At 24.7% G+C, this 14,915-nt stretch overlaps 1 protein-coding gene across 1 annotated transcript; it reads right to left on the minus strand.

The window, feature by feature from the left end:
• Positions 1–11,159: 11,159 nt before the first annotated feature.
• LOC124924996 (uncharacterized protein At5g39865) lies at positions 11,160–12,103 on the minus strand. The gene is made up of 2 exons (XM_047464976.1): positions 11,394–12,103; positions 11,160–11,199 (listed from the first exon to the last, which is right to left on the minus strand). Exons 1-2 carry the CDS (start codon positions 12,101–12,103, stop codon positions 11,160–11,162), a joined length of 750 nt encoding a protein of 249 aa, XP_047320932.1.
• Positions 12,104–14,915: the final 2,812 nt, after the last annotated feature.

Raw genomic sequence — 14,915 nt, forward strand, 5'->3', positions numbered from 1 at the left:
TAAAAAAATAAATAGGTTAAATAAAATAAATAAATATTAATTTTTTTTGCAAAAAAATAAGATATGTTAATTTTGATTTATTTTTTCTTATTAATTAAAGAAAATGAATGAATATTGACCGGAAAATGATATAAACTAGTGTTTGTTAATCGATAACTTTATAATTATTAATTCTCAATTTCTTTCCACGAGAAAAACAAATTATGTCACTGACGAAACAATACATTCAGGCCTTAAAAAAATTAAACTTTTGTCTAAATTTTTTATTTTTGTTTAAGTATTTTTTTTTGAATTAAAATGTAGTCAAACAGATAAGATGAAAATACCCACCATTTTTTACCGCTATACTAAAATAGGGGATGATTTTTTTTAGTGTTTAATTATAGGTTCAAGAAGTTTTTATCGATTTTATGAAATTATTTAAATAAACTTTTATTTTGTCTTTATTCTATTTATAAATTTCAATTTCATATATATATATATATATTTAAATTTTGGATAAAACATTATTCACGATGGAATTTTTACGAATGATATGTGCATGAAAAATATTATATTATAATTGTGTAACAAGGAGTTGAATCGATAACTCACTTATTTTTGCATTGTTGAGGAGTGATTAGTATTTGAAGAATTTTGTAGAGTATTTTTTAGATTCATTGGGTGATGTTTGAGTTTTTTAGATAGTTGCTGAGAAGTTTAGATGCAGGTTTACATATTTTGGTTACCAACCAAATTATTTTTTTGGTAAACTACCTGGTTTGAGAAAAATCATTGAATTTTTAATGATCGTAGACTCATAGTCGTTCAATACGTATCATTAATAATACTATTATTTTTTAAGATTCGTTTCGAAAAGTCCGTCGGTAAATTAATCGTTTTTCTAAAGGATTTACGAGCTCGATAACATATTGAGTAACGTTTTTATTTTATTTTATTTTATTTTAATTTAATGTCATGTTTTTGTTGATGTACTTAAACGATTTTTAATCATTTTTAATATACATTCACCTTTTTAAAAAAATGTCTTAAACTATTTTAATAAAATAAAATAAAAAATCGTTAAAAATAATATTTTAACAAAGTTTTTTTTAACTTTTTACATTTTATTTTATTTTAAATGAACTATAAAAGTTCTTGAATTTGTGGGTTAATTTATTTTTATTTATAAAATCAATTTATGAAGGTAATACATTTTTAGTTTCCTTTTATTTTCTCATTTTTTCAATAAAATACATTAATTTATTTAATGTAATAATCATTATTATTCTACAAACAAAATTATTTAATGTAAATAATAATTATTATTCTTAATTTTTTATAATATAAATAATAAGTATTTCTTTTAAAGTTATAATATAAATAATAAGTATTTCTTTTAAATTTATTCTGAGGGAGATAAGTTAGATATATTTGATCAGTTAATATTAGACCAATAAACGGAATAAAATAAGTGTAAAATATATTTTTTAAAAATGGTCAAAATACAACTCTTACAAATCTCTTTTTCGATGATGTTATTGTTTTAAACGCCAAAAATATTTCTTTTATTAATTTTACGAAAAAAATTAGGTGAAGGTTCTTAAGTCACAAACTGGTTATAAATCAATATTTCGTCGGAAAAATTTGTAGGGACGTCGTTTTAAACGCGTACCTGCAAATGAATGATTTATGATGTTTGGTAATTTGACTATCTTTTTTCATGATTTGTGTAAACTCAGTTCGACAGCTACTTGCATGATTGTTATTTAAGTATCTGAATCAGCTGGTTTTTGTTTTAAAAAGTTAATAAAATGGTTAGGGTTTAGTTAAACAATAAAAAAAATTATGATGGATTGGGCCTACATTCTATTAGCTGGATTAATGGAACCCAGCGTACAAGATGGGATCGGTCATTAATATTAATTAATTGGGGGATGGGGGATGGGTCATCTTGATTCTACTTATTTCGGTAGTTTGGCCCAATCTTCACTTTTCTGTTTTTTTTTTTCTTTTCTACCCCCTACCTAGTAAGTAATGCCACCAATAGATTCATTTTTACTGTTTGGAATTATTTGAAAATAACCCATAAATGGATAAGGGACTATTAATTATTGATATAATTTAATTAATTCTTTATGCTCAGTCTTTACAAATATGGGTAGAAGGCTCAAAGATGGATTGAAAATACTTCAATATTAATATTAAGGAACTGATCTTTTATAAGGATATAACCGAACCGATTGTTTCGAATTGTTTTTTTACGATTTGACCTGTAGTTGACTGGTAATGAAACGGGAACAGTATTTGTATCTTCGTTCCAATCTTTCCAATGATTCTGTCCCGAATATTATAAACACAATTAAATATATCACCAATATATTTATTTATTCATTATATTTTATAAAAGTTTTAAATTTATTTTTTTTTATAATAATATGAGTTTTCAATATATTACAATATGTATTATATTAAAAAATTTATTTATATAATTTTATTATATAAATATTATTTTAGAAATATGGTATAAACGGTGCCCCGTATTAATTTCTCGAAATCGAACGAGACGAGAATGATAATAAAAAAATTCTCGAAATAAAACGGGACGAAGATGTAAATGTAATCCCACCAAGGTACATTGCATTCCCTAATTTATTTCCAAGTCTAAATTGCTATCACACTAATAATATATATTTGTGAAGATGAAGTTATATATTTGGATCTTACTTTAAGAAACAAAATACTTTGAGTCTCCTTTCTATTTTTCATGTTTTATTATAATTTAGGATTTGATAATGTTTTGTTTATTTTGAACTTTTTTTAATTCAAAATTTCTGTTATTTCAAAAAGGTCTTTCTTGGTTGGGCATGGGTAAAACTCTCATTGATAAGTTTTCCTTATTGCATGTTTTTGTTGTTTATTGGTTGATAAATATGTTGTTAAATATATTGGAATATCTTAGCTAGAGTTTGTTGCCAGGATTGCAATGATGCATGTAACACCATTATTTAATTCTAATCTAATCAATTAAAATAATTTGGCATAAACTCAAATTCTCAAAAATAAGTTACTCTAATTAGTTATAAATCGAAAATGATGGTGATATATATACTTGTGCTGACTTGAGAGTTGAGAGAGTTATACTTGGGAAGACCACAATCCTGAGAATTAATCAAATTTCTCTTCAAAATCTCATATTTCAACCTTGCAACATAGGTATCATTATAATAATTTATAATATTAATTTTGTAACTTGTTACATGAATACATTTATATATATATATTAATAGAGTTTAATTTGTTTATGTTTATTTTAAAACATTTTAAAGTAGAATTGTTGTTACCTCTGATTGGCTGTATTATTAAAATTAATTAGTTTAATATTAAATTATTTTAAGCTTGGATAATTTAGAGATGTTTATATAACTAGTAAAATACCCTACGTTGTACGGGAAAAAATATAAATGAAGTTTTTATATGATATTTAATTCAATATGCTTATATATAATGACAAAAAATATTTATATAAAATTAATAATAAAATAATATATAATTATATTAAGAAAAAATATATATATATATATGAACTTACAATATTTAATTTTTTTATAAACGAACTTATATGAACTAAATATTCTTATATAAATATAAACATGAACTTACACTATTTTAATTTCTTTATTAATTTTATAAGTTTTTGTTCTTTTTAATGTTAAAAAATGAAATTTTTTAATGTAAATTAAGTGGTGTTCTGCAAAATGTGTTCATAACAATCATTAAAAGATACTAAATCGTTGGAATAAGCTAAATTTAACTTCATCAACAAAAACGGTGTCACCCTCCTTTACACCAAGTTTAGACAAAGACTTCTATATCCACCTGCTTCTAAGATGTGCTGAAATCTTCTTTTTAAATCTATGTAATTGTAATGAAAAGTGATAAGTTATGTTTACATGTTGTGTAGATGAAAGTTAAGATTTTAATTTCATTTAGGCCATCTGGTCCATTAGAGTCGTTCCATATCATCTCCATCTGCAAAATGTGTTTTCATAACTCAATCATTAAGTAGATACAAAATCGTTAAAAGAAGAAAAATCTAAATTTAACCTCTCCAACAAAAACGGTGTCACCTCCTTTACACCAAAATTTAGACAAAAACTTATATACTCCACATACTTTCAATACGTGCTGAAATTTAATAAAACTAAAATCATTTCATTACACACTCTTCACAATTAACTACATTATAACTGTCACTTTATTCTTGTCACTATATTTAACCCTAATACCTTTCTCTCTTATATCAAAATCTTCTTTCTGAATCTATGCAACTGTAATGAAAAGTGGTCAGTTATACAATTATCAATTCAAGTTTAGTAATGAAAAGAGAATCCAACATAAAAAAAAGGGTTTATGTTTTGTATCATCATCACAACCAAAAATATGTTTATAGGTTCATTCATAAACACTTTTGCATTATACTTCTGAAAAAACGTTAATAAATTTATGGATACAAAAATATGTATTTGGCTGAGATACAATGAAAATAGAAACCTCCCACTCTAAAAGAGAGTAATATTTTAAAACAAATTTGTATCTAAACATTAATATGATACTTCACATATTCTAGAGACATTAAGATTTCTTTAAAAAAAAAGGTAAGACATTGATTTATATTGTTTCTCTTTGAGCCAATATGAGTTTATAAGCTGCATATATCACTTCTAAGGTACCATTTCCTGTGACAACACTCATACAAAAACATTTAATACCACATCCTTCAAAATTTCCTTGAATGATACCCATTTTTCATGTGCTTCTGGATGATCCATTTTGTTATAAACTACCAAACATGTTTCTGAATCTATGTAACTGAAATGAAAAGTTGTCAGTTATATAATTATCAATTTATGTTTTGTAATAAAAAGAGAATCTAACATAAAAAATAAAGAGTTTATGCTTTGTATCATCATCACAAACAAAAATATGTTTATAGGTTCATTCATAAACACGTGTGCAATATACTTCTAAAAAACTGCTAATAGATTTTTAGATACAGAAACATGTCCCTAGTTGAGATACAATGAAAATTGAGACATCCCACACTAAAAGAGAGCAATATTTGGAAACAATTTTGTATATAAACATTAATATAAGATTTTAAATATTCTAGAGATATTAAGATTTCTTTTAAATAAAGGGTAAGAACTTTATTTATATTGTCTTCTCTTTGAGCCAGTATGAGTTCATAAGCTGTAACTATTGTGGATACCCTTTCCAGTGGCAGAACTAATACAAAAAACATATAATGTCACGTCTTTTAATATTTTTTCCTTGAATGATGCCCATTTCTCATATGCTTCTGGAAGATCAATTTATTTATAATCTACCCAACATGGTTTTTCAGAAAGCTCTGGAATAAACAATTATATTCCAAGCCGAACTGAATAATATTCGTATTCTGGCTGTTCAGATGAACCATCAATAACTTGTACCTGGTTTTCATAATGGTTATAAATAAGCATTAGCACAGTATGATGACATTAATGAATATATAGTTTCATTTTACCAAAATAAAACATCTTTCTGTGTGACTAAGAAATTCATGGATTAAACCAAAACCTTGGTGAGCGCCCTCGAGTAAACCAGACAAATCTGTGACAACCATTGTTATGTCATAATCGAATTTATTATATAACAACAATGCCTAGAGTTGGAAGTAAAATGGTGAATATTTATATAATCTCATAATTAACCCTAGATTCAATTATAAAAAAAGTTTAAAATTGACTCAAACTTTAAACAATTAGGAAGAATAAAATTTATTTAGACAACTTTTAGAATCAAAAGTTGAGAAAATGGTGGAAGATGCACTCTCATCTGAAAATTGTATAAAAGTTTTATTTATTAAAAGAGATGAGAAAGTAAGAACCTCTCTTTGTCATTTTGTCGAACACTTGGTATCCTACAACTATCACATCACTCCTCCGATTCTTCTCATCTCTCCTTTTCCCCGTCATCTTCATCGCCACCGTCGTCTCATCGGGGGAAGAAGACGATGCACTCACCATCTACGATGTCCTACAACAGAACAATTTTCTAGTAGGTCGTTTACCAAAAAGTGTAACAAAATACAAGATCAATCGAAACTTAGAAAAATCAATGTGTACCTTAAGGATACCTGTAGTTACAGCGTGGAATGTTAATAGAAGACGACGCGATGAACGCCATATCCTCCTGTGCATCAATCTCATCTTTTTATTAAATATTAAAAATAATTGAAGCCCCGAAATCTATCAAATAATATAAAGAGAAAATAAAATATAAATTAATTATTAAAATTATAAAAGAAAATAAAAAAATATTAATTAAGAAGAAAAAATTAATATATATATAAAAACGGAAAGAAAGAGAAATTAGTAATTATGAAATGAGAGTTAAATTAGTAATTATTGTAAGAGAAAATTTGAGAATTATTATTATTATTAGGTATATTATATATATATATATATATATATATATATATATATATATATATATATATATATATATAAAAGATAAGAGAGAAAAAAAATTAGGAAAAAAAATTAATATATATAAATTTTAGGTGAGAGAAATGTTATTTGTTTTTAAAATATTTAATTTTTAGATAAATTAAAATATATATAATTTTTTTCTTTTATTAAAAAAATATAAAATTTATTTGTGTGAAAATATAAAAAAAAAAATTATATTTATATAAAACTTATTAAATATAAAATTATTAATAAGGTAATATATATTTTATGTAATTTGTGTGAAAAATAATATATTTATATGAGAGAGAAAATAAAATAAAAATAAAATAAGAAAGAGAAATTAATAATTATGGTGAGAGAAATAAATTAGTATATATATATATATATATACAATGAGGAGAAAATAATAAATATATATATACAAAAAGAGTACTCGTACAAAAAAAAATAGATAAAATATAAAATATATATATATATATATATATAATAAATATGAAGAGAAAATAAATATATATATTTTAACTATTTTTTTTAAAATTAATTTAATAAATATAGAGACTAATAATTAAAAAAAAAGACTTTTTATTACTTAGGAAGAAACTTAATATATAAATAAAAAAGTGATAAAATAAAAAAACAAATTAATTATTAGCTATACAAAATAAAAATAAATAGATATTTAATATTAAATATAAAATTATTAATAAGGTAATATATATTTTATGTAATTTATGTGAAAAATAATATATTTTATATGAGAGAGAAAATAAAATAAAAATAAAATAAGAAAGTTAAATTAATAATTATGGTAAAAGAAATAAATTAGTATATATATTAACGGAAAGAACGATAAATTAGTAATTATGAAATAAAAGTATTTACTTGCAGAATAATATAGAAAAAATATAAATAATTTTTTTTATAAAATATTTAATTTAATAAAAGAGAATATATTTATATGAAGAGAAAATATATAATATAAATATATAATTAATAATTAATAATGGTTTGATAATATAAGTAAATTTTATGAAAATAAATAAACAGGTAAACGATTCAAATTTTTGAAAAAAAAATATAATAATTATTAATTTATCTCTAATTTTGTAAGATATATGCTGTTTATTTTTTTGAAAAAGAAAAAGAATAGAAAACTTACCACAGGTCTAGGAGAGAGTGAAATTGTCTTTAAAATTCATCCGCTCAAGTTCGAAATCCTCAACGTCAAGCTGTCATTCAGCGTCTGTGAACTCATCTAGTGCATTATAGTGTCTCGCACGTCCAAAATCCAAAGTAAAAAAAATGAATAAATGAGAAACGAAAAAGTAAAAAAAGGAACATGTGAGAGAAAGAAAAGTTCACAAATATTTATATTGTTTTTTTCTTATTTATGTTTAATTCTCATTAATTTATCATTTATTAAATTTAACGTTTTTCTCTTATTTATTTATAATCTTTCATTTATTAAATTGGAAGTTTTTTATATTAAGATAAATAATAAAAATAATAATTAGGAAAGAGAAATTAGTAAAATAAAATAAAAATGAATTAGTAAAAATAAATTAATAATTCTATGATAATTATGATAAGAGAGAAACAGTTATAAAATGTTAAAAAAAATATAATAAGCCTATGTGAGCTGTGGTGAGAGCGTGAGTGTCACCCTATATTTATTTTCGTCATAATATATTATATATATAAAAAAAATACACAAATTAATTATGAGAGATAAATTATATATATATATATATATATACATAATAAATATGAGGAGAAAATAAATATATATATTTTAACTATTTTTTTAAAAATTAATTTAATAAATATGGAGACTAAATTTAATATATAAATTAAAAAGTGATACAATAAAAAATAAATTAATTATTAGCTATACAAAATTAATTAATTATATATATATATAATAAGAAAGAAAATAAAAACTGAAATTAATTAAGAAATATATTATAGATAAATTAGTAATTATGGAAATATAATTATGATAGAAGAGAGAAACACATATAAAATATAAAATGAGGAAACTAATAATTATATTAAGGAAAAGAAATATATAATGAGGAAACTAATAATTATATTAAGGAAGAGAAATATATATATATATATATATATTATGAAATAAATGTATATATATTAAGAGAGAGAAAATAATTAATATAATTAAATTATGAAAGAGAAATGACTTGATTTGTGGATGATTGTGGAGAGAGCGTGTATTTCACCTCCAACATTTTAAATTAAGCGTCATTAGTTATATATAGATGAGCCCTCCTAAGTCCAATTCCAAAGCACACATGGCAAGTGTTCTAATTGACCACTTTTTTTACCAACAAAACAAAATAGAAATTAGATAACTAGATAACAAACAAAAAATCCATTAATAATAGAATGCATTTCTTTAACAATAATCAACCGGCAACATAATGGACAAGACAAACATTTGTGTATGTTGGAATGACCCATTGTCTTCAATGTCGCTAGCTAGCAACCTATCAACTTAATTTATGTGATGAACCTACATTTCTCAATGGTAGTTCAACCCATTAAGTCTTCTTTCTATACATGAATATATAACATGTTCAATTGTCATTCTTTTATTGTGTGAATCGACATATGCCAAAATAATATGATCGTTTACTTAGCGAGAAAATGTTCACTTTGAAATAGGCCTAGCCTTAGCTTTTGGTACAAATGAACTTTGAGCATCATCATGATAACTTTTCCATTGTTAATTATAATGAGAAACATTTGAAGCTGTGTAGGGACAAATAAATGTTATTAAATTTGTTAATATATACATAGTTAAAATATATTTTAGACTATTATTTTATGTAAATTAATATCAATAAATATTTTAAAAAATAATTTTAAGTAAAAAAAAAAATCGTCCATACTCATCTCGAGCTCTACAACCACAACTTCCAAATAGGGACGAAAGGAGATATTGGATTACTATAGTGGAAGTCCACTCTTTAAGTTTCTCACTTGTTTAATTGAGTTTTATGTCTCTATTTATAACGTAACTATACATTTTTATGCTTGTCTCATACTAAAATATGTGACTTTTTAGTGTTAAGCCACGTGATAGTGATAATTCTTATTTATTTCTTTTAAATAATATTAATAGTATGGTGACGTAGACTGGATATAGAAGAACAATAAAATAAGAAAGCTTAATAATATTAGTTAATAATTAATGTAATCCTATAGATCCCCTGTTCACGTGTTTGAAAATATTGGGTAGAGGGAGGCATTACACAAAACTATGATAACCCAAACTCAATTATAAAATACACATAATTAAGGTGTATTCCTCCCATATTTTTGCAATTTCTCTGAGGCTCATAACTCAAAAAAACACAAATTTAAAATTTGGAAAACTATGAGGGACTCTCACTTAACATAAAGCCTTCTTAACAAAAATTCATTTCTTACAAAAAAACAAAATTAAAAATAATCATAATTAATATATTTAAAGAATATGTTGAGTTGAACTCACAATTCAAATAATATGATGTCTTAAAAATGACAGCTCTTAAATAACTAACCATCTGATCAATTTACAGTCGGGTCAAAGTCAAACAGATCTTGTAGTTGTAATTAAATAGTTTTAATTATGATTGGTTATGTTTTTTATAAAAACAGATTAGTACAAATATCTTTGTAATTAAAAATGGATGTGAGTTATGCAAGTTTGGATGGAAATGAAAAAGGGGGTCTGAAAAGGGTCATGTGATGTGTTTTCACAAGTAGTGATGAGTCCTGACAACACCAACAATACCTTAAAAGAAATTGACTTTATTGCATTTGCATGTGAGTGAGACCCTCATTCCCACAAGTAAGCCAATAACTACTTTTCTTAGGGTTAGTTTGGGTAAAGAAATATAATAATAATAATAATATGCCCAATTCCTATTTGAGATTATTGTTTTTATCTAACGAGGTTCAAAATTGAATTGTACAACCGGTCTATTTACTTTAACATAATATTTTACTTTTCTCAATTAATTTTTCACATTTGCACAAGTAAAATAATAATTAATTCTTTATTTATTTTTTTTATTTTTTATACAAATTACATATTTTTTAAAACATTTAAATTGATTTAAAACATTTAAATTGAGAGTTTGAACGTGTATATTTCGAAAAAATACTTCAATTAAAACACAAATATGTCAAATTTGGTAAACCGTATACAAAATTATGTCATTATAAAGTTATTTAAAAATAAATATAAAATATATCTCTATTCAAATTTTCTTAAATTTTAACTTAAATTTCAAGAAGACAAAAATCTCGAAAACAATACTTAATTTAAAAATATATATACATCTAAAATGTCTCTAAATGTGATTTCATTTAAAAATATGATAAATTAATTAAAAAAATATACATAAAATTATGTCCATTTAAATAAGTTTTAAAAGATTAAAATTTTGATAATTCTAGTCTTATATGACAAAATTTAAAATTTGAACTCATTAAATTAAAACTATCCATATAGTAAATAATAAGAATAATATAAATATAAATATAAATATAATAAAAATGTAGTTTTGTTTATAGGAACTTAGATTATTTTCAAATAAATCAAAATTTCAGAAAATATAGAGATTAATTTTAATTGATAATGATGGGGAAGAGGCATCATTCATCTATATGCATGTACACGTTTAGCTTAGCGTGTCTGCCAATCAAACCAAAGACTAAAAAAAAATGTTAAAAAATATATATATTTATTATCATCATGATTAATGAAATGAATATGATTCTTGATAAATGATGATAATGAAATTAATACATATAGTTAACCTACTACTAGATGATAATTAACTTCCTTAATATATAATTAATTATTAAAATGAACAACAATGTGTGCACCTCATGAGGCCGTTTTCATTGCACGCCGTACAGCTCCTAAACCCGGTTTTATCGGAGAATATCTTGCGGCTTCCGCTACATTCGTCGCAGAGGATAAATCTAAAACCGCCGCAGCTCTCGCAAACACCGCCTACCGCCGGAGGAATCGCCTGCAAGCATTTCTTAAGCTCGCCGGCTTCATTTAGATGCCGAATCTCATCGGCGCCGCCTATATACCTTCCTTCAATGAATATCCTAGGCAGCGATATCGATGATTTCCTCTTTAGAATCCCCTTTAACTCGTCCATGAATTTCGAATCCATAGCAAGATCGCGTTCGTCGATTGAGACGCGAAAACCTCGGAGGATGGATAGGACGTCTTTACAGTCATCGAATGTGGTTCGGACGACACGGAGGCTGGTGTAGTAGACGATTATCCGCTTCTCGGATCCCGGAAGCGATATTAAGGGTTCCGATGTTTTGTCATTGTTGGAATCCGGCGGCGGCGGAAGGGAAGGGCGCGGGGCCCAGGCACGGAGGATTGATTGAGCGAGACGGACGCGGTGGAAGATGGAGGCGGTGGAATTATGATGATGATGATGTAGTTGTGGGTGAGGAGGATTGGAATCGGCGGCGGCGGCGGATGGGAAGAGGCGGTGGATATCTTTGAAGGATGAACAATGAAAGTTGGAGTCTTTGGGGGGCGTTGATTTCTTCTTCTGTAGCCACATGAGAGCTGATGAGCTCAAATGTCGAGAAAATTGGAATCAAAATCTGTAAGGATGTTGTGTTGATCGATCGATGAGAGATTGAAGGGATCGAAAGAAAGAGATGCTGCGAATTAGGGTTGGTTTATACATACGGAGGGAAGAGCTGATAAAGCGGAACGGAGAGAATAGCGAAGGGTCGGCAGGGAGGGAGGGAGGGAGATGCTAAATAGATAGAGATATCCAAAGTCATACATATATATCAGTACAAACTAACGCTTTGTTTGATTTACACTTTATTATAATAATAAAAAAAATGATTATTTATTAGATTTATGTTTTTTTATACCATATCTTATTCTCATTCGGTATGAATCTTACTTACTTCTTTTTCTTACCACCTTCTCTTTCACATTATTAACACAGCTGTACACTATCCTATCATTCTTCTGCACTTTTTTATTTAATTATTATTATTATTATTATTATTATTATTATTATTATTATTATGAGTAGTGCATACTCAGTTTATTATTTTAATTATTCACTATATTTGTGCAATACATAGTTTATTATTTGAATTATTAACATAATTAGTTGGTTTAAAATTAGGTCACTATGTTTTTTTTTTTATATATAAAACACAGGAGATTTTGTCGAATAAGTTATCGAGTTAGAAGTTCTCGAAAATAACGATTAATTACCCGACCGACTTCACATACTTTTCGTAACGTATCTTAAAAAATATCATAATAATAACATTATTAATAAAACGTATCGGACGACTAATATCATTGAAAATTCGAAAATTTATTAGCAATAAGATATCTAAAAAAAAATGAATGATAATTCAAATATATAAGTTATGTCATATTAATTGCCTCAATTCAAATTTATAAGCAATTATCTAGAGATTCGGACATCACCGATAAATAATAGTCGTACTACATAAAAAAAAAAAAAACTCAAGATGCTAGTCACCCTAAACAATGCAAAAATAAGTGAGTCGTCGATTTCACCTTCTTGTGACACACAACGAGAACGTCATTAGTGTATTAATTTTTATTTATTTATAAAGTTAGTGTACCTCATATTCATGATGCCACAATTCAATTTAAGATATTTTAGTAATAATCAACACAAATAACTTTGAGCTTTTACACACAAAAAATAAATAAATTAATATTTGACCTATCATAATGAGTTAAGTTATATATGTCCCAACTAAGTTAAATTATGTTAAAGAAATTGTATTAAAAAAAACATAGTGTGTTGTTTTGTTTAGAAAATGAAACTTCACCTACTAACTTGTGGTACGAAGCTAAACAATTCCTTAATCTCAAAAAGAGGCCAAATTGTTGTTTTTTGAGTTTCAGGAAATTATAGTTGCGAGTTAGGCCAATTTTTTTTGTCATGTGGTAGTCATGTCAAATTATTTATTTATTTGCTTCATTAAGCCTTTTTTGTTTTGTTCTTTTGGACCTGCATACATATATTAGTTTTTCCAATTTAGAAGTTTATATATTGATTTACTTGTGTGAACTATTTCAAAGAACCCAACAAAATTATTGTATTGAGTTCTAACTTTTTTTTATTATTATTTTATTTGAAAAAGTAACTCTTTTAAATGATTTACATATTATGAAGGCAACTTCTAAGTCCTAACTTGAAAAAAAAAATCAATACTATATATCATGAAAATATTTTTTTATAAATTAATTTGTTTATATTTTTTAATGAAATAAAGAGTTCACTTAATATTTGGGTTTTGTGTTTCTTATTACCAAAAATCTCACTTTATCACATCTATATTTTTTATTTATTTAATTATTAAATTTATAAATTAAAATACTCAAAAGGCATCATTACTTATTAGTTAAGAGTTAACTCATATGTCATTTATCAATCAAATTAATTAATTTATTTATAAAAATATCAAAATACAATTTATTTATATTTTAGAACAAATATTTTTTCACTAAATATTAATATTCTTTAATCATTTTTACCAATAACCTAATTTTTCATAACCTATACCAAACAAAATTATTTAAATAACAAACAATGCGTTATTTTATTTTTATAAAATTCAAATTTTAAATAAAAAATACATTATAATATTCCAACCAATTAAAATATTAAACAGCCTACTTTTTATTTATTTTTCAAAAAGTCTATAAATCCCTAAATTACCCAACATCTAACAAGTTCTAAAAGAAAATAATCACACCATCTTTTGAAAAAAAAAAATACTTTTGTTCATATATATATCCATGTTGTACTTTTGATAAAGGATATTGTATATATATTTTATAATTTTGTATTAATATCGCATATAAGATCTAGTATAAAGTCCCATTTTATATATTAGTAAAAATTGTCTCATTTGTTCAAATATATCCCATCTTGTACTAAGAATGTTGGTAATTTGCAATATTGTTTTTTCAATCTGATAATTCTGAATTAAATTGCAACCTTAAGTTAGTTTAGAAGTTAACATTGTTTGCAATGCTAAATTTTATTTATTTATTATTCAACATAATTTTTATTTAATTAAAATTATTAACAACATTTAAGGTTATTATTTGTCATTTCTACAACTATGCACTTTTGCAATTAATTCACATTAGTGTAAACATTCATAAAAAAAAAATACAGTTACAATTTATAACGGATTTTACAAAGGAGTTAGCAAGTTGTTGCAAACTGTTGTAAAATGAGTTTACACGCAAATAATGTGTTTCCAATTTTTTTTTTTTAGTAATAATAATGAATCTAGAAAAGAATGACCAATAGAATAGAAGACGTGATCACGACTCCAAAATCAGTTAGCTAC

The sequence above is a fragment of the Impatiens glandulifera genome, chromosome 2 (genome assembly GCF_907164915.1).
Source record: "Impatiens glandulifera chromosome 2, dImpGla2.1, whole genome shotgun sequence".
In the NCBI taxonomy this organism is placed as follows: Eukaryota; Viridiplantae; Streptophyta; class Magnoliopsida; order Ericales; family Balsaminaceae; genus Impatiens; species Impatiens glandulifera.